General features: G+C 43.9%; 3 protein-coding genes and 1 non-coding gene across 5 annotated transcripts; 3 read left to right on the top strand and 1 right to left on the bottom strand.

The window, feature by feature from the left end:
- Positions 1-1,759: 1,759 nt before the first annotated feature.
- LOC119130054 (uncharacterized protein K02A2.6-like) lies at positions 1,760-7,232 on the bottom strand. Of its 2 annotated transcripts, XM_037263560.1 has the most exons (3): positions 7,042-7,231; positions 4,677-5,888; positions 3,935-4,017 (listed from the first exon to the last, which is right to left on the bottom strand). In XM_037263560.1, the coding sequence occupies exons 2-3, from the start codon at positions 5,650-5,652 to the stop codon at positions 4,007-4,009; spliced, it is 987 nt and encodes a 328-aa protein (XP_037119455.1). In that variant the 5' UTR covers positions 5,653-5,888; positions 7,042-7,231; the 3' UTR covers positions 3,935-4,006. The 2 variants fall into 2 exon arrangements, with proteins under 2 accessions (XP_037119454.1, XP_037119455.1); XM_037263559.1 differs by having other exon boundaries at positions 1,760-5,888; positions 7,042-7,232.
- Positions 7,233-11,306: 4,074 nt separating this feature from the next.
- Positions 11,307-14,653, top strand: LOC119130796. The gene is made up of 3 exons (XM_037264729.1): positions 11,307-11,346; positions 11,482-12,739; positions 14,640-14,653. The coding sequence occupies exons 2-3, from the start codon at positions 11,686-11,688 to the stop codon at positions 14,651-14,653; spliced, it is 1,068 nt and encodes a 355-aa protein (XP_037120624.1). The 5' UTR covers positions 11,307-11,346; positions 11,482-11,685.
- A 1,848-nt stretch (positions 14,654-16,501) lies between these two features.
- LOC119130055 lies at positions 16,502-17,617 on the top strand. Its single transcript, XM_037263561.1, has one exon. The coding sequence runs from the start codon at positions 16,568-16,570 to the stop codon at positions 17,528-17,530; it is 963 nt and encodes a 320-aa protein (XP_037119456.1). The 5' UTR covers positions 16,502-16,567; the 3' UTR covers positions 17,531-17,617.
- A 5,877-nt stretch (positions 17,618-23,494) lies between these two features.
- On the top strand, positions 23,495-23,567 carry trnav-aac. The gene has a single exon. It is a non-coding gene; the product is annotated as a tRNA-Val (tRNA).
- The last annotated feature ends 224 nt before the right edge of the window (positions 23,568-23,791 follow it).

Genomic DNA, 23,791 nt, shown 5'->3' with positions numbered 1-23,791 from the left:
TAATGCTATAACGATAGCTGCTATACGTACCAGGCTATTTCATGTCAAAATAGGCTGCTCTGTTAATGTTTCGAGTAAATCTACGGATCGCTATGGAAGGGAAACATAGGTAAGTAGTACCAATGCGTTAGATCGAACTTTAGTCAGTTCCGATCATTTTATAGGAGATCGTTTGAGAAACGCGATTGTTTACACTTTGCTGAGGCTCATGGGAGATTGCGAGCTGAGGCTCGTGGGACTTTGCGAATGGCTAATGCTATAACGATAGCTGCTATACGTACCAGGCTATTTCATGTCAAAATAGGCTGCTCTGTTAATGTTTCGAGTAAACTACGGATCGATATGGAAGGGAAACATAGGTAAGTAGTACCAATGCGTTAGATCGAACTTTAGTCAGTTCCGATCATTTTATAGGAGATCGTTTGAGAAACGCGATTGTTTACACTTTGCTGAGGCTCATGGGAGATTGCGAGCTGAGGCTCGTGGGACTTTGCGGATGGCTAATGCTATAACGATAGCTGCTATACGTACCAGGCTATTTCATGTGAAAATAGGCTGCTCTGTTAATGTTTCGAGTAAATCTACGGATCGAAATGGAAGGGAAACATAGGTAAGTAGTACCAATGCGTTAGATCGAACTTTAGTCAGTTCCGATCATTTTATAGGAGATCGTTTGAGAAACGCGATTGTTTACAGAGGGCTCGTTGGTTATTGGCTAGTGGATGCATACCGCAACCCTAGTCAACCTCAGTTTGTTGCAGTATAGCTTCTATTTTATGCGCCTTATAATCCGGTGCGCCTTATATATGGACAAAGTTTTAAAATGGGCCGTTCATTGAAGGTGCGCCTTATAATCCGGTGCGCCTTTTAGGGCGGAAAATACGGTAATTAATTACTCCGCTGTGCTATTTCCGCAGAATCCGTCTGCTGCAGTCATTTTTCCGCCAGAAGGGTAAGGCTGCCCCCTACTGGCGATCTTTCGCCGCTACATCACCATTGAGCCCACACACAATTCGGGTGCCAATGTGAGTAAATTATCCTCTCACTAAACCAAACTCCTTTGTCTCATGAGTCTGCGAGCATTTCGACGTCTAATAGACGTCTATTAGACGTCTATATGCTAACCAGACGTCTCGGCTAAAACACGTCTAAAAGTGTAACAAATATAGACGTCTATGGCATAGACGTCTTTTAGACGTCTTTTATGTGAAAGTGTTTTTAGACGTAGAGTAGATGTTCGAATGATGGCTAATAGCTATCAGCGCTAATCATTTGAACATCTAGAATCTAGATGTCACGTCTCGTCCCAAGCCGTTCCACTAACGTGTCTGTCGTTATGTGCGTCGAAGCAAGCACCATACGTTCAGAGGACAGCAGTTTATTAAACTCACACCAGGATCCAGAGAACAAAATCTATCACTTGGTTGCGTTACATCCGGGGAGCGAGGAGGAGCTTTCCGTCTAAGCTACGGTAGCCGTGCGGGACATTCTTTTAGCACAATACACAATCATGCAATTATCTACATCCTCTCCTTTTAGAACATTGCCTCTATAAAAAATATTGTCAACTAAAAAACTGTAATATACAAATGTGACATGACAGTCTAACAATAAACAATTCTGCGTAAAACTGGCAGCATAAAATTTACTGAATTAACAAATTATTCCTCTTGGAAATGCACGAAGGTACACTTGGTAATAATAACAAGTATGTAAACAACCTTAGAGCTTAAGTTTTTTTTTTTTTTTTTTTTTGTCTTCAAAATGCAACTAACAAACATGCAGTTCAATCCTTATACTTCGGATTCGGCTTAGAAATCCGACCTGAGCGAGTCACATAAGCAGAACAATTGTGTGACACTCGGGTGGGCACGTCAGCTGGAGATGTTGTTGATTGCTCATTGGTGGAGTAGTGAGCAGATGGCTGAGAGAAGTGAGACGGTCGGGCATGTGGACTGGATAGAAGAGGGTCTGGCGTACTCGGAACCGGTGGTTGAGAGTGATGGTCAGAGTCGGCGTGCAAAGGTGGGGTTGGTTCAGCAACAGGAAGGATGTGACGGCGATTCCTCCTGTAGATACCTCCGTTGGATTCAACGATGTAGGAGCGCGGCTCTTTGCAAGCCTGAACCACTTTCCCGAGGCGGTCATATCCCTCTGCAGTCTGTAACCGGACAATTTGTCCTCTCACAAGTGGCACCAGAGGGCGACTTGTTGCATCATAGTACTGCTTTTGAACAAGTCTTTTTCTTTGAAGCTGAGTAGCAACTTGTCCTGCACCCTTTATTGTAGGCACAAGCAGATTGTTGTTGACAGGAAAGGTAGAACGTGTCTGGCGAGACATGAGACGCTGTGCAGGTGATCCAAGCGTGTTGTCTCGAGGAATGTTCCTGAGGTTGAGCAGGTTGAGAAAAACATCTGTTCCATCTCGGTGTGACTTTTCCATGAGCTGTTTGGCACTGCGGACGGCACGCTCGGCGAATCCATTTGACTGCGGGTATCCGGGACTGCTGGTAACGTGAGTAATGTCCCACTGTTTGGAAAAGTCGCGGAATCGTTGACTTGTGTACTGTTTGCCATTATCAGAAATCAGTGTATGGGGTGCTCCATGAACAGAAAAATGTCTCTTTAGCTTTTTTATCACTGTAGCTGAAGACAAATCACGAAGCAGATCAATTTCGAACCATCCTGAGTAAGAGTCTACAAGGACTGAATACTGTTGACCATGCCATTCAAAAATGTCTGTTGCGACCGTAGACCATGGCAGGGTAGGGACAGGATGAGCTTTTAGCGGTTCCTTTTGCTGGTGTGGTCGTGTGCTATTGCATACAGCACAAGACAGTAGTACTGTTGTGATGTCCGTGTTCATGTTGGGCCAAAACACTGTACTTCTGGCTCTACATTTAGTTGATTCAAGGCCTGGGTGACCTCTATGCATAATCTGGATGTACTCTTGTTGCAGTGAGATTGGTATGACAGGCCTGTGTCCTTTAACAACAATACCTTCTTCCACTACCAACTCATCTCTGTATGGAAAGTATGGGCGGACAGACAGCGGTGCCTGACGTTCTTTGTCAGGCCATCCATTCTGGATCACATTGCTAAGAGTTTGAAGCACTTGGTCACTGGCAGTGTGTGTTCTCAGCTCTTCAAGCCTGGCTGTCGAGATAAAACTGACTGACATGACTTCAAACGAGCTGTGAGCACTGGATAATTCAGAAACTTTACCGTTTGGGGCTCTTGACAGGGTGTCGGAAAGGTACATTTGCTTGCCCTTTTTATAAACCAAGGTGATGTCAAAAGCTTGTAGGCGAAGTAGCATCCTCTGCAGACGAGCTGGAGCTGTGAGGATCGGCTTCTTCAGTATAGTGACCAGAGGTTGGTGGTCTGTTTCAATGACAGTGTGCTTGCCATAGATGTAGTCCTTAAACTTAGTGCATGCAAAAACAACAGCAAGGAGTTCTTTTTCAATTTGCGCATAACGGGTTTCTGTATCTGACAATGTGCGAGATGCATACGCAATTGGCTTTCCATCTTGTAAACATGCTGCACCCAACCCATAACGAGATGCATCACATGTTAGCATCACAGGTTTCCCTACATCAAAATAAGAAAGGACAGGTGGGCTGGATAGACATGACTTCAATTTCTCAAATGCTTGTTGGTGTTGGGGGAGCCAGCACCATGCAGCGTCTTTGTGAGTGAGCTGCCTGAGTGGTGCTGCAATGTGCTGAGATTCGGGATAAACTTCCCCAGGTAGTTCACCATGCCTAGGAATCGTTGCACAGCTAGGGCATCTTGCGGGACCGGCATCTCTGTGATGGCTTCTGTTTTCGTTGGATCGGCTTTCAGACCTTCTTTTGTGAATATGTGACCAACATAGCAGACTTGGTCGAGCCGAAACTTGCACTTTTGAGAGTTGAGTCTAAGTTTGATCTCTTGTGCACGATCCAGTATTTTCTTCAGATTAGCATCATGTTCTGCAGCATCGCGACCTCCCACAATTATGTCATCGACTATGACAGCACATGGGTAACCGGCAAACAGTTGTTCCATTGAGCTTTGGAAAACTTCACTTGCTGAGTTAATGCCAAATGGCATGCGGAGAAATCGGTAGCGCCCAAAAGGTGTGCTGAATGTTGTCAACATGGATGACTTTTGATCTAGCTTTATTTGCCAAAAGGAGTTCTTGGCATCAAGCACCGAAAACAGGGTGGCACCTGACATTTTGCTGGCTACGTCTTCCACACTACGCATCGGATAGTGGGGTCTCCTTAAAGCAGTGTTCAAGTCTTTGGGGTTAATGCACAGTCGTATCTCTTCTTTGTCTTTCTTGTGTGCAGCTACCATCGATGAAACCCAGTCCGTGGGCTCAGAGACGGGGCAGATGACTCCTTTGCTTGTCATGCTATCAAGTTCAGCTTTAACGCGGGCCTGCATCGCCAAGGGGACACGGTGCGCTGGACGCACGACTGGCTGTACAGCTGGATCTAATACCATGGAGTAGGTGATTGGCAGTTCTCCTAATTCATCACTGAACACATCTTTGTATTCCTCTTTGATATGTTTGACAAAGTCTGTAATAGTCTCCGTACCGACCTGGTGCACGTGAGGGCTGAATGTGACAAGTCCGAGACGCATACATGCACGAAATCCCAAAAGTGGAATAACATCACGCTCCACGAGGAAGAAGGGTAGCGTGTGTTGCTGTTCATTCAAGTAGCATGACAGTGAGACAAGACCTGCAGTTTCGATCTTGCTGCCGCCATAAGCCACTAGATTTGTAGACCTGCCACAGGGAATAATGTTCCCCTCTGAGAGTTGTACAAACATGTCCTTAGCCATTACATTACATTTCGCTCCGGTGTCAATTTTCATTTCAATGGGTTTCCCGTGCACATGCAGAGTGACAAATCCTTCATCTCTATTTTTCATATGTGCATTGATAGTGTCCACAGAAATTCCATCTACATAGTATGTATCATCATCAGCGGTGTATTCTTTCTCTTGCTCGACCTCCATGTGATACACTGGTCTTCTAGTGGAGCTTTTCTTTGTGAAACTCTTTCTTTCAGTGTTGTGATATGCTGGCTTTGACTTGCAGCAATCCTTGAAATGATTCATCTTTCCACATTTGTGACATTTCAACCCAAACGCTGGACATTTATCTCTTTGCGCTGGGTGGCTGCCTCCACAATGATTACAAGTAGTGATGTTCTTTGAATCATATTGATTTGCTTTCTTATTTCTTGACCTGTACTGCCCTCTACTGGAGCTTTGTTGTAGCGCATCCACAGGGTTTACTTGCAGAGTTAATGCTCTTGTGTTTTCCTCGGTCATTTCATAGACACGGCAGATAGAAATTGCTTTAGCGAGGGTTAAGTCACTATCGCGTAGCAGAGCCTTTCTTATACTGTCGTTGTTGATGCCACACACGATTCTATCACAAATCAATTCGTCTGTGAGCTCTGCAAAGTGGCAACTTTTTGCTTTTATTTTCAAATCACTGATGAAAGATTCAATAGTCTCACCTTGCTTCTGATTTCGAGTGTGAAACTTGTGCCTTTCCATCGTCTTGTTGTGTTGTGGATTGCACATTTCTCGAAATTTTCGTTTGAGACATGTGGGGTCTTCCCGAGACTCGGCCGGGACCATGACGGCTCCATTTTCTCCTGGCGCTCTAACTTCCGCAGCGTATACAAATTAACGCTCCCGTTCAATGGCTTCTGCTCCTGCAAGGTTGAGGAGGATGTACGCTTTTGTCTTGGCAGGTTTATCCGCGTGTGCAGCCTCGATAAAAATGTCATATTCTCTTTCAAAAATACGCCAACTCTCGGCAACGTCTCCTTCAAAAACAAGCGGGTCAGGCCTGCGAAATCCTTCCGCCATAGCTAGTCTTGACAAGCTGGGCCTCAGTACCTGCCTCTGCAACTGGCTACTGGACTTCCTCTGTCAGAGGCCACAGGTGGTACGTGTTGGCGACAAAATCTCCGCCAGCATCACGCTGAGCACAGGGGCCCCCCAAGGCTGCGTGCTCAGTCCGCTGCTCTTCACCCTCCTGACGCATGACTGCGCTGCCACCTGCAGCGGCAACCGCATAGTGAAGTTTGCTGACGACACGACTCTGGTGGGTCTCATCACCAAGGGAGACGAGACTCAATACAGGCTGGAGGTTGACCTTCTGACCGCGTGGTGCAGGGACAACAACCTCCTGCTGAACGTCGACAAGACCAAGGAGATTGTTGTTGACTTCCGGAAGGGTCACGCCCAACACCTGCCGCTGACCATCGACGGTGCTGTGGTGGAGAGAGTGAGCAGCGCCAGGTTCCTGGGGGTGCACATCAGTGAGGATCTCTCCTGGTCCACCAACACCGCATCACTGGCGAAGAAGGCCCAGCGCCGCCTGTACTTCCTTCGGAAACTCAGGCGAGCGGGGGCTCCTCCGGCCGTCATGACTACATTTTACCGCGGCACCATTGAGAGCGTCCTCTCCAGCTGTATTGCTGTTTGGGGTGGCAGCTGCACTGACTACGACTTGAAGGCCCTGCAGCGCATAGTGAAACTATTGGTGCTTCTCTCCCCTCCTTGAAGGACATTTACACCTCCCATCTCACCCGCAAGGCGACCAAGATTGTGAGTGATGTGAGTCACCCCGCTCACTCTTTGTTTGATCTTCTGCCCTCTGGGAGGCGGTACAGGAGCCTGCGCTCCCGCACCACCAGACTCTCCAACAGCTTCGTACTCCAGGCTGTTAGGATCCTGAACTCGCTCCCCCTTTCAGCGTAGCGTCCTGTTCTTGCTGTATGCACACTGGCTCGGTTTTGCTCCTCTTATTTATTGGGTTATTGGTTTATTATTTATTCATCGCTCATTTTATTTATTATTTATTATTTATGGTTTGTGCCTTCTTGTTTTTGTTTTGTGTCGCCTACTTGTATGTCTCGTCACCGTGGGATGGAGGAAACGGAATTTCGGTTTCTTTGTGTGTCTTGACATGAAGGGATTGACAATAAAGCTGACTTTGACTTTGACTTTGACTTTGACTAGTCTTCCCTTTACACCTGTCGCACAGCGAAGCACGGCGAAGAAAAAAAACACCACTCAATACACAGAGGGCAGGTCCGAGACGTCTTCTGACACCATGTCGTTATGTGCGTTGAAGCAAGCACCATACGTTCAGAGGACAGCAGTTTATTAAACTCACACCAGGATCCAGAGAACAAAATCTATCACTTGGTTGCGTTACATCCGGGGAGCGAGGAGGAGCTTTCCGTCTAAGCTACGGTAGCCGTGCGGGACATTCTTTTAGCACAATACACAATCATGCAATTATCTACAGTGTCTGTTGTCATGGTTTCTGTCTGTGTGCTCGCCCCTCCCCTCCTGTGTGCCCATGATTGGTTTGATTATTCTCACCTGCCTCTTGTTACTTGTCGTGTGTGTATATAAGTCCTGTCTGCCCCTCACGCCCCGTCGGATTGTTGTCGTCTTAATGTCTTCATGTCTTTTGGTTGCACATCTTTGTCGGTCAGTCCTGTTGTTGGTTTTGTTTGTTAAGTCATGTCAGTTTGCTGAGTCTGTTAGTTTGTGTTCTCCAATAAACCCTGGTCCAAGCTGCATTTGGTCGCCCTGCTCCATTCCGTTCCTTGACACTAGATGTCTATTCAACTTCAATACATTTAACCTGAGTTTCTTACCTTTGTGCAGTTCCAGGGTGTTTTGGAAAATATACAGTGTGTTTTTGGACTTCCAACTTTATTTCAGTAACACAGATGTGTATATATTGGTGCTAACTGCAAATCTAAATAAATGCATTTTTGAAAACATTATCAAACCATCAAAAACAGAATGTGCCAATACGTATATCATTATTTAGACAGCGTCAAATGAGGACAAAATTCAAAAAATAAAATATTCAAAAAAATCTTTTGGTTAATTTCCTCATATAGCCCCCACCACCACAACGCGCTGGCGCCTGTTTTAATTTCAGTGCTATAGATTTATACACTGATTCCTCCGTGGCCTCCGGGTATGATACCTGGACTGCTTCTGCAAACACAGACCGAGGATAAATGGTAAATTTTCGATATTAATATTAGATGATGCATGAAATTTGCTAGGCCGCAGAAAAACAATTCAAGGCATTTTGCGACCACCTTTTGATGTGCATAACATTTCAATGTAAGCTAAAAGTTAAACATGGTTTCAAGGGACCTGGCTCAATGGCACCACCCGTTATTGACTGGGTTACGCTGTAAGTAATTAAGAAATAAAGTCAGACTATAACCATAGAAATTTAATGGAGAGAAACCATGTTAATTAAGTAACTGTCAGAATGGCACAATTACCCAGTTCAGTCACACACTAACATGACACGATCCTAAAATAACAATTGAATTTTTTTTTTTTTTTTAAATTTACCTTTGACAATTTCATAGAAGGCCGTTTTTTGGAAGGCCATCTTGCCCTGGCGGCCACTATCTTGCATGTTATAGAGTGCCATTATGTCATTGGTGAAGAGTCTGCAAAAGGAGAAAAAAGGAAAAAAAAATGCACCGCCACATTGTTAAAGTCCACTGTTGTCCGTTCCAATATATCGTGTATAAATATTAAGCTTGTATGTGTATTCAAACCTTTCCATTGTCTTGTTTGTGCATGTCCTCAAATCTTTTCCACCAATCCTAGACAGCTTTCTAACCTGTATATTACAAATTATGAACAGAAATTGTGATATGAATTAAGAGTGGATTACATCCCAGTAGAAAGCAAATATAGCCGCCGACAGTTTTTTGTAACATTTCATGAGGAAAAGAGACCATAACATCCAAAAGTGTTCACAAACACTGATTCAAAGTGTTATTACTTAACAAGGACCGTCGTACTTTTGGTTGTTTTAGTTCCAACTCTCTTTAGGCTATGGCTTCCTTAGATGAAATAGGCAATTGCCCGGAAGCGCTCGGTGTCTCCACAACATTTGGAGAGTTTGATTTTTCTACTTTTTCAATTAAGAATGCCATACTCTCTATCATTATTTTCTGAAACTCTGAGATGAATGGAAACAGAAATAATATACAAAAATTAAGTAGTGCAGAGACAACAATTAGTTTAATACCTTCAAATAACTTTTTTTCTTACTTTTCATTGACATGGGATAATTGTACGACCTTCTCTCTGTCAAAGAATGAAACAAAAACAAAAATATCAGTAAAAGAAACATTTTCCAATTATAAAAAAAACTTCGTTAAAGTATGAAGCATCCTATAGTAAATATCAGGGATGAGAATGGCAAATGTGAAAAAGCACGGAAAAGTAGCGGGGGGGGGGGGGATACCGTATTTATTCAAATTATCGCCCATATTCTAATAATCGCCCAGTGTGTGTTAGCGATGACATAAATAAAAAACATTGGTACCTCTAATTATCGCCCATGCTGCTAAAAATTCCCCCCAAAACTTACGTTTTCCTCCGCGACCGCATGCAGACGTCATTGCGCAAGTTTAAATATGACTGATTTGACAGCACGTCGAATGTCCCTTTTAAATTAGTTTTCTCCATAAACTATGATACAATTACACTCGTCACTCCGCTACAATATCCTCACACAATTACGTTATCGGGGCGTGCGCTCGAACAAGACGATCGCGATAACATGACGTGCGCAACATGTGATGTGCGACGGTAACGTGTCGCATCGATGGAGCGTCAATTGACGCACCCCGCTGTTAGAGGTAGATCAAAACAGCCGCTGTTTTAGTGTTAAGAACACCAGTGAGATGCATATTGCATACTACATAAGGAAAACATACATATTATCGCCCATTTCAGTGCCCCTTGGCGATCGGACAAAAAGTGTTCTCTATTGATCGCCCACCCCCTGTTGGATATAAACCTTCTCTAATTATTGCCCTGGGCGATAATTAGAATAAATACGGTATATGCCGTCGCGGCGGGCAGGGGAATGCTCGCGAGTCACCGGGGCTAACGGCCGCTCCCCCCATATATAAAAAAAAATATTTTCTCAACGGATTTCCACGATTCACGCAAATGATACATCTGTAATGGCGGCCTCCGTATGATATCCGGTCTGCGATGGAGATTAAAAAACAAACAATATTTGACAATAACACACCATCAAGGATTGCACCATCGCATCAAACGATGTGTCGTCAATTATGAATTTTACTGACTAAGTGTGTTGGGCAGGATGGCTGAATGCGATGCGCGATTGACGTGTCTTGCGCATCCGTTCTGCGCATACTGTCATGGCGGCCTCCGTATGATATCCGGTCTGCGATGGAGATTAAAAAACAAACAATATTTGACAATAACACACCATCAAGGATTGCATCATTGCATCAAACGATGTGTCGTCAATTATGAATTTTACTGACTAAGTGTGTTGGGCAGGATGGCTGAATGCGATGCGCGATTGACAACAAACAAGAAGAAAGGTGATTTCAAGTTTTATTTCGAGGGAGATTTTCTTCAAAAATTGTTGTGCCCATGTATAATACGCACCCAAGATTTTAGGACAATAAATTAGTTAGATTTTGCGCATTATACATGGAAAAAAACGGTAATACAATTCAGGGCTGTGGACTCGGACTCAGGGACTCGGACTCGGTCATTTTTGCCGGGCTCGGACTCGGACTCGGTGCTGATTTTGACCGAGTCCACCGACTCCGACAATAAAATGTAGCTCTTTTACGTTCATATCAACATTTGTGTTTATTTTTCGTGCGTATTTGCTTCGCTTGAGTTCAATATGTTTTTTGGTCAAACGCGCATGCGCGTGAGGGGAAATCCCGCAAAGGAGGAGGGACAAACAGAGCGATTGGTTTTGCTGGCTTTTTAATGAATGGCGACTGTGACTACGGGGGCCCATTAGGTCCAGAAAAGCTGACAAGACGCTTGCCAAAATGGCAAGGAAAAAATGCACAGCTAAACGAATATATGACGATGAACACAGGACGTTTTTAACAGAGTTAAAGTTGTTATTTGTTGAACGCTATGGCAAGCCATTCTGCCTGATATGTCGGACGTCATTGGCGCATTTAAAAGCTTCAAATGGTCAGCGCCACTTCAGCTCACTTCATGCCAATATCGATAAGGACTTTGCAAAAGGGACTGAATTTCGCAAGCACAAGTTTGGAGACTTTGAAAAGTCAGGCAGAAAAATAGGTACTGTTCTGCCCTTTTGTAATAAGTTTAAGTAGAAACACATGTTTACATGTAGTGCTTTACCTCCCTCTACTGGTTGCAGTGGGAAGTTGTTTTTGAGAGCAAACACAGGACGGCAGCAAGCGGATGTTTAAACCTTTTATGTTGTGCCTTGGACAAGATTTGTCCGTGAGTATTATTCGAATTTTGAAAGACTATTTTCTTTTGGTTATATGTGATGTTTAATGCAAACCTATTCACTGTAAACATGACGTAGCTTGTATGTGTTTAGCTAACGCACAATTTTACTGTATTTTCTTCTAGTTTTACGACGGTCTTAAGAGGGCAATGGTTTGAGGCCATTCTACAAATAAATCAGCTAAAAGAAACCAAGTCTGATTATTTGGAGCGTCGTTAACTCGCTGTCTAGGTGGTGAAAAACTAGATGCTTCAGAGTGAGGACAGCACAGTAAAAGGACAATAGCGCAGCGGGCACAACCACGAGGAGCTACATCCAGCAAGATAACCATGAGCCTACGGTCAGGAAAGCTGTATCACCCAGGTCTACCAGAAGAAGATCTAATGCCAGACCCTACAGAACCAGGACAAGTGCACAACACAGACGATGTGGACAGCACGGAGAACAAGGGTAACGCAAGCTACACAGACACAAAGAGCAAGTCTTCACGCTCGCATACATCCAAACGTTCATCCGTAAGTTCTGCAGCGCTAAAAGCACGTGCACAAGCAGTTGCTGCACGAGCACAGCTGGAGTATTCATTAAAAGAAGCAGCCATAATGAAACAGAAAACTGAACTTGAGGCTAGTTTACATGTTTTGAGTAGTCAAAAAGCTGTTGCAGTTGCAGAAGCAGAGGCCGCTGTTTATGAAGAAGAGGAGGGTCTCTCAAAGACTGAACTGAGTCATGTGTTTGTAGAACCACCTACTAATCCAATGCAACGCACAGCAGAGTATATTCAGCAACACACAGACATTTGCCATGAAGGATTCACATTACGAGTTGATCCTCTCGCTTGCCACAATGCTGCACGTGAACAATGTGAAATGGCTATGAATACAAAGATAGACAATAAAGGCATGCACAGCGTGGAAAAAACGGATATTAAAGTAGAGCAAGAAACACAGCAAGAACAGACGAATACCCCCAAACCGTATCCGTACGACACTCCTCCGACATCAGTAGAAATACGGGGTGTACAGGACATCACAAAGTACCTAACAAGGAGAGAACTGTTAAGTACAGGACTTTTGCAGTTTGATGATCACCCAGAGAACTACTGGGCGTGGAAGGCTTCGTTTCAAAACACCATAAAAGACTTGCATGCTACAGCGCAGGAAGAACTAGATTTAATGACAAAATGGCTTGGAGTTGAGTCTGGTCAGCAAGCTAAAAGAATTCGCTCAGTCTATGTTTTCAATCCAATCGCTGCTCTCAGCCTTGTGTGGCAAAGACTCGAGGAATGTTACGGGTCTCCTGAAGTAGTGGAAAATGCACTGTTGGAAAAGATTGAGCAGTTCCCCAAACTCAGCAACAGAGACAGCACAAAGTTAAGAGAGCTAGGTGACATTCTACAAGAAATCGAATGTGCAAAGGATGGAGGATACTTACCAGGCCTCTCATATTTGGACACAGCACGCGGAGTGAACCCCATTGTGGACAAACTACCCTACGCGTTACAAGAAAAATGGATTGCAACAGGAGCAAAGTATAAGGAGCAATACAAAGTCTGCTTTCCCCCTTTCAGCGTCTTTTCAAGATTTGTGAGACAACAAGCCAAAATAAGAAACGACCCAAGCTTTGTCATCACACCTCCAGCTAGCACAAGCTTCAAGAAAGACAAAGGTTTTAAAGGTAATTCCAGGCAAGTGATAACTGTGAACAAAACAGACATTCCCACAGACAGTAGTTTTGCTCAGAACAGATACAGTCAGTTGCCAGAAAGCCCTGACAAGCTATGCCCAATACATAAGAAGCCTCATCCACTAAAAAAGTGCAAAAGCTTTAGAGCAAAACCCATATATGAGCGCAAGTCCTTTCTTAAAGAGAATAGAATCTGTTTTAAGTGTTGTGGCTCTACTCAGCATTTAGCAAAAGACTGCAAGGTACAAATAAAGTGCACAGACTGTGGCAGTGACAGACATTTATCAGTGCTACATCCAGGTCCACCTCCTGTTCCAGCTGATAGCCCTGAAGCTGACAAAGAGGATGGCGGGGAGACAGAGGACAGTGCAAACATTTCAGTGGTCTCTAAATGCACAGAAATCTGCGGTAATGCAGACAGTCCACATTCATGCTCAAAGATAAGTCCGGTGTTAGTCTATCCAGACGGCAAAAGACAACAAGCACAAAAGATGTACGCAGTGCTTGACGAACAAAGTAACAAGTCTCTTGCTAAGTCACAGTTTTTTGAGCTCTTTAATATTAAGACACGCTCAGACGCTTACAAGCTCAGAACATGCTCCGGACTGTCAGATAATGTTGGCAGAACAGCAGCAAACTTTGTGATTGAGTCAAGGGATGGTAGAGTAAAACTCCCACTCCCAAATCTGATTGAATGTGACATGATTCCAGACGATAGGAGAGAGATACCGTCTCCACAAGTTGCTATGCAGTTCCCACACTTACAGAAGATAGCTGACAAAATACCTCCTGTCGAAATACAAGTACCTGTCCTTCTACTCTTGGGAAGAGATATTATACAGGTACACAAAGTCAGAGAGAGAATCAACGGGCCGCACAATACACCCTATGCGCAGCGCCTAGACTTAGGGTGGGTAATTGTTGGTGAAGCCTGCCTAGGAAAGACACACAAGCCCTCGAATGTGAATGTCCTAAAAACACATGTTCTTCAGAATGGCCGTGCTTCTTACCTCAGCCCATGTCCCAACATCTTTCAAGTAAAGGAGTCGAGTGGTTGCAGCTTCCAACTAAACACCACACCCGCTCTTCAAAGGGGCAGTGAAAACAAAAACACTGATTTGCTGGGACAAACTGTTTTTGAGAAAACAAAAGATGACGACAAACCAGCGCTGTCGGTAGAAGATAAAGACTTTATTGACATTATGGAAAAAGAAGTGTTCCAAAACAAAGCCAACAGCTGGGTGGCACCGTTGCCATTCCGCTCACCCAGACCGAAACTTCCAAGTAACAGGGAGCAAGCATTCAAACGTCTTCAGTCACTCAGGAAAACACTGGACCGCAACCCTGAAATGAAAAGACAATACACTGAGTTCATACAAAACCTGCTGAACAATGACCATGCGGAGCTCGCTCCACCTCTGGACTCGGACAAAGAACACTGGTACTTACCATCCTTCGGTGTGTACCATCCTCAAAAACCCGACCAGCTGAGAGTAGTTTTTGACTCAAGTGCAGAGTTTGAAGGACAGTCCCTTAACAAAGTCTTGTTAAGCGGACCTGACCTCAACAACACACTACTAGGTGTTCTTATGCGTTTTAGGAAAGAACCAGTAGCGTTTTCGACTGATGTGCAGCAAATGTTTTATTGTTTTGAAGTGAGAGAGGATCACAGGGATTATCTAAGATTCCTTTGGTTTGAAAATAATGATCCGGATAAAGATATTTGTGAGTATAGAATGAAAGTCCACGTTTTTGGAAATAGTCCCTCCCCGGCCGTGGCTATTTACTGTATGAGGCGTGCTGCAGTCGAAGGAGAGGAAGAGCATGGACAAGACGCAAAGCAGTTCATTATGAGGCATTTTTATGTGGAGGCATTTTTATGTGGATGACGGCCTTGCATCCACAACAACCTCAGAAGAAGCTGTTGAGATACTCACAAACGCACAGAACATGTTGGCACAATCCAACTTAAAGCTACACAAAATAGCCTCTAACAACCACAAGGTAGTGAAAGCATTTCCTGCTGCTGAAAGAGCAAAAGATCTGAAAGACTTGGATTTAGAGCTGGACGACATACCTCTGCAGAGGAGCCTAGGGGTGCTCTGGAATCTTGAAACTGACAGTTTTACCTTTCATGTCACCACCGAACTAAAGCCATACACCAGGAGAGGTGTGTTGGCCACAGTTAACAGTTTGTACGATCCACTAGGTTTCGTATCACCCATCACAATGCAAGGAAAAGCACTTCTACGTGAACTGTCCACAGAGCAAAAGGATTGGGATGAACCACTTCCTGTGGAAAGAGAAGAGGAATGGAACAAATGGAGATACTCATTAAAAGATCTTGAGCAGCTACAGATACCAAGATGCTACCTCCCATTTTCCCAGTCTACAGCTGTGAAGAAAGAACTGTGCATATTCTCAGATGCCTCCACCATAGCCATAGGAGCAGTAGCGTATCTGAGAGCACTTGACAGTGAAGGTCAGTGGCACACGGGTTTTATCATGGGGAAGTCAAAAGTAGCCCCCCGTCCTGCTCACACGGTCCCTAGACTAGAGTTATGTGCAGCAGTTTTAGCTGTTGAAATGTACGAACTCATTAGGGATGAGACGGACATTGAAGTAGACACTGTCAGATTTTTTACAGATAGTAAAATCGTTCTTGGCTACATACATAACAACACAAAGAGATTTTACACTTATGTAGCTAATCGAGTGACCAGGATCAGGAAGTCCACACATCCTGCACAGTGGTGTTACATAGCTACTTGTGACAATCCAGCAGACAATGCAACCAGACCCATAGCAGCTTCTACACTAGCTCACACAAACTGGTTTAGTGGTCCTTCCTTTTTGACACAGCCCAATATAGAGTCGACGCATTCAGATGATTTCAATCTGATTGACCCTGATACAGATACTGAGATCAGGCCTGAGGTGAAAAGTTTTGTCACTAAAACCTCAACTACGCAGTTAGAGTCAAGTCGCTTTGAAAGATTCTCTCAGTGGACGAGTTTATGTCAAACTATTGCATCACTAAAACGTGTAGCAGCATCATTCAAGAAAACAAACTTGGGAAACAAAGGCTGGAAGTGTTTTAAAAACACAAACACTACCGATGAACTGTATAAAGCAGCGAAATTTATCATTCAAACTGTGCAACATGAAACATTCAAAGAAGAGTTCCGGTGCATAAAAGCTAACCAGCCACTACCAAAACAGAGCTGTCTTAAAAAGCTAAACCCTGTTATTGATGAAGATGGTCTTCTGAGAATAGGAGGACGCTTGGCACCTGCTAATCTCACTAAGGAAGAGAAACATCCACTCATTATCCCACACGCTCATCACGTAGCAGTCCTACTTATCAGGTACTATCACGAGAAGGTAGCGCATCAAGGGCGCCACATAACAGAAGGAGCGTTCAGAGCAGCCGGATTTTGGATTATTGGCAGTAAACGGCTTGTCTCTTCTGTCATTCACAAATGTGTTCTCTGTCGTAAGCTCAGAGGGCGATTTCAAACTCAAAAGATGGCAGATTTACCTGTTGATAGACTGTTGCCTATGCCACCATTCACCAGTGTTGGAATGGACATCTTTGGCCCCTGGACGGTTACCACACGTCGCACCAGAGGAGGAAGTGCAGACAGTAAACGCTGGGCTGTACTTTTCACCTGTATGTCCATGAGAGCTGTGCACATTGAGCTCATCGAATCAATGTCGACATCCAGCTTTATCAATGCGCTGAGAAGGTTTTTCAGCATTCGTGGACCCGCACAGATACTCCGCTCGGATAGAGGTACCAATTTTATCGGAGCATGCAACGAACTGAAAATTGATCACAAGGACACAGAATTGAACTCTTACCTGCAGGAAAAAGGATGTACGTGGCTGTTCAACTCCCCACACTCCTCACACATGGATGGGTCGTGGGAGAGACTCATTGGAATTGCAAGACGTATTTTGGATGGTATTCTTTTGAAAGTCATACATATCCAACTCACACATGAGATGTTAAGTACTTTCATGGCGGAAGTGATGGCAATAATGAATGCAAGACCACTCGTAGCGGTGTCAACAGATCCTGACAAACCAAATCTTCTCACCCCAGCAATGCTTCTTACCCAAAAGACCAATGCCTTATCTGCACCAACAGGAACCTTTGCACCTTCAGACCTCTATTCAAAGCAATGGAAGCAAGTACAGAGTCTGGCGGACACCTTTTGGAAACAGTGGAGGAGTGAATATCTTTCAACTCTACAGCAAAGGAGAAAATGGACTGATGAAAAAGTGAATGTAAAAGTCGGTGACATTGTATTACTGAAAGACGTGCTTGCACACAGAAATGACTGGTCCATGGGAAGAGTTGTAAAAGCATTTGAGAGTAAGGACAAAAAGGTTCGAAAAGCAGAAGTAAAGACTGTAAAAGATGGAAATGTGAAAGTGTTTTTGAGACCTGTTACAGACATGGTTTTACTGTTATCAGAAAAGTAAATGTTGCATTTTTTTGTTATTTACATGTTGTTCTAAAGTTTGATTTGTAGTGGCACAATTGTATTGTACCAGGCGGGGAGTGTTCTGCCCTTTTGTAATAAGTTTAAGTAGAAACACATGTTTACATGTAGTGCTTTACCTCTCTCTACTGGTTGCAGTGGGAAGTTGTTTTTGAGAGCAAACACAGGACGGCAGCAAGCAATGTCGACTCGTGTGCAGGTGTTAAGAACGGATGTTTAAACCTTTTATGTTGTGCCTTGGACAAGATTTGTCCGTGAGTATTATTCGAATTTTGAAAGACTATTTTCTTTTGGTTATATGTGATGTTTAATGCAAACCTATTCACTGTAAACGTGACGTAGCTTGTATGTGTTTAGCTAACGCACAATTTTACTGTATTTTCTTCTAGTTTTACGACGGTCTTAAGAGGGCAATGGTTTGAGGCCATTCTACAAATAAATCAGCTAAAAGAAACCAAGTCTGATTATTTGGAGCGTCGTTAACTCGCTGTCTAGCTGGTGAAAAACTAGATGCTTCAGAGTGAGGACAGCACAGGTACAGTTTTTCAAAAAAATTACGAAGCACTCAGAGACTGTCACACTTGCATTGTTTCAACTGGCTTGGAACATTGCACGGGCTAAAAAGCCATACAATGAAGTGGAGTTCGTTAAAATATGCCTCAGTGACGTTATTGAATTTTATTTTCATCATGCTGCTGAGAATGCGTGTAGGAATACTGTCCACAGCCCTGCTTGCTTGTTATGAAGACAAATTTAGTTGTTGCGCCCGCGCCTGCCTGCCTACGTGCGTGCACGTACAAGACCCACAATGCCCCGCGCGCAGCCAAGATGGAAGAACCCGGGAGTAGCGAGAGAACAATGTTTTGCCTCTAGATTTGGGGGGGAAACGGAGCGTAAGTTACGATCAATGCGGCCACGTTGAGTTGCACTTAGGCTAATGTTTACATTATGTACCAATGTCAAGGACGATTATGTCACCCAGCTTATATCATTGATGTGTTTCGATAGTTGTGGGGTCGTCACTAATTATTTGTGTTTAGATAAATGTCTGAGCTATAATGGTGTAAATAATGATTAAAACTTGAAAGTATCTGTTTATTGTATTCGTTTATATGTTTAATAAAGACAAAGCCATCACAAAACTGTTGTAATTATTTAGATTTTGATCTAAATTAGCCGTGAATAAAGACTAAGCAGTCACATGAATTAACAGAAAAAATGGACAGCCCGACTCGGACTCTGACTCGTGGTCAAGAGGCCGGACTCGGACTCGGTGCAAAAATCCGACCGAGTCCACAGCCCTGATACAATTTATTCAGGTTTGGCGGGCCGGATTAAACGGCCCCGTGGGCCGGATGTGGCCCGCGGGCCGTAGTTTGCCCATGTCTGAACTAGACCCTTCCAAAATTGCTGTAAACCAGGGAAAAAGACAAGTTTCAAAACTCTGTCTTAACAATCTATGGGGGAAACTCGCGCAGCGTGAGAACATGACAAACACAAAAATTGTGACAAAATCTGAGGACTTTTTTGAACTTCTGTTTTCAGGTCTGTACGATGTGGAATTCTTCCACTTCATGAGCGAAAAGCGTTCGATTGTACAGTATTGTTTCAGCATAAACAATGAGATACCCGCGTCAAAAACATCAAATGTGGCTGCAGCGTGTTTCACAACAGCCGATGCATGTCTGAAAATGTACGTACAGCTATTTAGAAATTTTACAGAGGAGAGTTCTTTGCACCGACACAGACAGCCTCGTGTACAAGGTGAAACCGGGCGAAAGTGTTCTCCCTCTAGGGGATTATCTGGGTGATTTGACAGATGAGCTTTCGTATGACAGCATTTTAGAATTTGTCTCAGCAGGGCCAAAACATACGCTTACAGGACGAGGGAGACAGGTCACACAGTAATGAAGGTGAGGGGGATCACGCAAACTCACGAGAGTGGTCAGAGCATCAATCTTGATAGCATGCTCGGTTTGGTTCAGGGGTACATCGACACAGCAGGTGCAACCTCAGATGTGCTATACGCCCCCCAACACAGCATTGTTCGCGATAAGAGAGGGTTTCATCTCAGAAACACGTCATTTTCCAAGTGGCTTCGTGTGGTGTATGATAAAAGAGCGGGGCACCACTGAACGGTTTGGCTATTGATATTTCTCTCTATCCCTACGTACGTGTGTGTGTGTATGTGTGTGTGTGTGTGTGTGTGCGTGTGTCTGTGTGTGTGTAAATGGCTTTTAACCAGATTGAATTTGACCCTAGATTAGAACTTCCTTTTTCATTTTAGTAGCAGGGCCTTCAGGTTGTGGCAAGACTTTCTTTGTAAAAAAATTATTGGAAAATCCTGAACATGTTATGAGAAATAAAATTGATAATATTGTCTGGGTTTATACTTCATATCAGCCAATGTACGATGAGCTCAAAAACCTAAATAAAGACATCATTTTTATCAAGGGACTGACTGAATCTTTTGATGACGAGAAGTTGTTGCCGCCACAGCAGCAGCATCGGTTGATTCTGGATGACATCATCTTCCAGGCTTCGGATAATCCGGAAGTGGTTTGAATATTCACCCAATATACATCCATCCATCCATTTTCTGTACCGCTTTATCCCCACGGGGGTCGCGGGCTTGCCGGAGCCTATCCCAGCTGTCATCGGGCAGTAGGCGGGGGACACCCTGAACTGGTTGGCAGCCAATCGCAGGGCACACAGAGACAAACAACCATCCGCACACGCACTCACACCTAGGGGCAATTTGGAGTCCTCAATCGGCCTACCAAGCATGTTTTTTGAGGATGTGGGAGGAAACCGGAGTGCCCGGAGAAAACCCACGCGGACACGGGGAGAACATGCAAACTCCACACGGGGAGGGCCGGAGGTGGAATCGAACCCGCACCCTCCTTACTGTGAGGCGGACGTGCTAGCCAGTGCGCCACCGAGCCGCCGACCCAATATACACATCAGCAAAATATAAGCGTTATAATGCTAACACAGAATGTATTCCATCAGGGTAATTCAGCCGTACTATTAGTTTAAACAGTAATTATTTGATTTTGTTCAAAAACACCGCGATAAATTGCAAGTGAATGTTTTGGCGAATCAAATTTCTCCCAACAACCGGATGTTTTTCCTGGAGTGTTTTGAGGATGCTACAAGGGAGCCGCACAGGTATTTAGTGATAGATTTGACACCTTCGTGCCCAAAACAATATAGACTTCGTACAGGTGTACTACATAACCAGTGGCCTGTAGTTTATATCCCCAAACAATAAAACGATGACAAAGCTTTTAAAAACAAATACTCCGTTACTCAAGTCTTTGTCTACCTCCAAACCGGCCAAACGTAAGCATTTACTCCTCAGAGGTCCTACTAGTTTAGTGAAAGCATTGTGTGAGATTGCTTTAAATCTTCTTAAAGGACATGTGCCCCTAAAATCAAAACTTTACAAGAAACTTAAAAAGCAAAAGAAAAATATCCGCTTTTTGGCTGATAAGAAAAACACTTTGAAGAAGAAAAGAGCTGTGTTAGTTCAGAAAGGTGGTTTTATATTGCCTTTACTAGCCGCATTCGCACCTGTTCTGGGAAACATCGTTAGTGGTTTTATGAACAAATAATAAAATGAGTTTGAAAACGGCGCAGAAAATGTACCTGGTCTCCCCTTATCAGCTTGAGAGGCTGAGCTGGCCTGCCCCGACCATTCGCGATACAGCCGAGTATTCTTTGGATGAAGAGATGAAGCCGGTTTTGGAAAATAAAAATTTAAATCAATTTATCAAGCCCTGATGCAACGTTACATAGGGTTGGTCAAACAAAAAGACTCCGAACAAATTCCGATCGCGATTCGCAACGAAGGCAATGAGGCGGGTGAAAGAAAGATGACAGATAAGGTGACCGGTGAAGAATGGGGGGATATTTTGGATGCCATAGGACCGCGTTATCGCCGCAACGCCATCTATGTGTTGAAAAGATTATCAGCAGAAGATGTAAGCTGGACGCCGCTAAGTGAATTTATTTTTAGAGGAAAAACTCAAAGGTTCACATATGAGCGATTTGTTAAAACATCTAGTCGTGAGTGGAAAAAAAATAACCGGTCAACCGGTAGGGTGGACCGAATTTCTGCGTACATTAGCACAGCTTAATCTACCTGAATCAAGCGTCTCGAATCCCTTGGCTCGTGTTGATTTTAAACGTTTAAAATGCGCTAGAGATGAAGATGAGGATGTTTCTTACGCAAAAGATGTAAGTGTGATAAATAAAAGAAAAAGAAAGACGACCTCGCCGGTAGTAAAGTGGGTTAGTTATTAGACGTTAGATACTCTATTGTTGTTACTGTTACTGGAAAAAAAACGCATGACTCTGTAACTCTCTTTAACAATGTTTATTGAATAAAAGAGATTTTATAAAACATTAACACGGTTTCAGACAATGACATTTTTTAAATTTATGCAATGAACATGTTTGTCCGCCACACATCCGGTCTGGCCTCCGACATTTTTTGACAAACTCGCTAACCATTGCGTCGTTATTCAGAGGATCAAGAGAGTAATGCGTCAACACTTCATGGTAAGTAAGACCCCATCCATGTTGGCACAAATAATACACGCAGTGCTGACCGCAGGTGTCTGTCAGCTCGTGTTGCAGTTGACTGTTCTGGTATTCTACCCGACTAGAATGCTTCTTCAGAAATCTGTATATACTTGACGGGTAATATAGATTGTCCGGTGGCAGGCCAAAAGGGTCAAAGAATGTGGCCGAACCATCCTCTTCTAGAGTTAAAGCGAGCCAGTGCTCGCCAGGGAGGTGCCTCGGATACGTGTTTACAATGTAGTGTCTAGGGGGGGTGTCTTTGACGTCAGCTAGCTCGTCTGATGCAAAAACACCTCTAAACAATGCTCTTTGCATCCGTGTCATAAGTCCAACTCACGGCCGTTCATAGCCTTCATTAATACTTCCCTCTTGGCATTAATCTCAATAAGGGAATCATAAGCCGCGCATACAATAAGCGTGGCTGTGTGCGGGAGCGGGTTACGAAAATGTAAATCTAGTCTTAAAACACCGTTATTTACGGGTGACAAAGCCCCGGAGTCATCTACCTGACTTAGATTGAAAACAAAAAGTGAGTAGCCTTGACTAAAATCCTGTTGATCGATAAATAGTGTGTTTACTTTTGTTTTTTGTCTGGTGTATTGTGAGGTGTATTGCTTAGTTGTGTATGTTATTGAAGTAAAAAAACAAAAAATCAGATCAGTGTATGAGTGGGGCGGGGGGGGACGATTCGTTGAACGATTCATTTGAACGGATCTTTTGAGTGAACTGATTCTAAAGATTCAGTTTACGTAAAAGAACTGGAATGCACATCACTAATTTGCGAAATGTTTTGTGACTATGTGTCATGGAACTTAACTGAGCTCTCTGTGCCGTGTCTGTGCTCACTGCCTATGTGTAAGTGAAAGTCACAAAGTTGTGTGCTGTGTCTATGCTCTGATTGAGCAACTATGTTTGGACAAATTACATAAACTAACCCTAACCCTATTTACACATTGATTGATATGAAGTATAGATGTTTGTATAAACTAATAAAAGTATGTACACATTGCTGTTGCTCCCTCTTCAGGCCCTAAACTGATCCCCATTCAGTTCCATCCATTCCATCCATTATCTGTACCACGGGGGTCGCGGGCGTGCTGGAGCCTATCCCAGCAGTCATCGAGCAGTAGGCAGGGGACAAGTTGTAACTGGTTGGCAGCCAATCGCAGGGCTCACGGAGACAAACAACCATTCGCACTTGCACTCACACCTATGGGCAATTTGGATTACCACCTAAATCGGCTGACCAAGCATGTTTTTGTGATGTGGGGGGAAAACTCGGCGAAAACCCACGCAGGCAACAGAACATGCAAACTCCACACAGGGAGCGCCAGATCACAAGTTAATAGCAAATGTTTCCACAGTGTAGTGGTTATCACGTTCGCCTAACACGTGAAAGGTCCCCAGTTTGAGACTGGGTGGAAACATCTTTTTCAAATATTTCTTGTCATTGTTGGTGCCTTTGCAAAGTGCCTGACACATTAAAACGATTTAGCGTTGCAACTATGTTGTGGTACCGGATTTGACACTGGGTGAAAACTTGGTTCTTTCATTCACTTTTGATGGAACCATGCTGAATCTGTTACATTCCATTTGGTAGTCCTTCGCTATGTCCAAATTTGCATCACGTGACACACAAATGCAGCCAGTA

Source organism: Syngnathus acus, chromosome 11 (genome assembly GCF_901709675.1).
Source record: "Syngnathus acus chromosome 11, fSynAcu1.2, whole genome shotgun sequence".
Classification (NCBI taxonomy): domain Eukaryota; kingdom Metazoa; phylum Chordata; class Actinopteri; order Syngnathiformes; family Syngnathidae; genus Syngnathus; species Syngnathus acus.
This window is presented reverse-complemented; position numbering and strand designations above follow the sequence as displayed.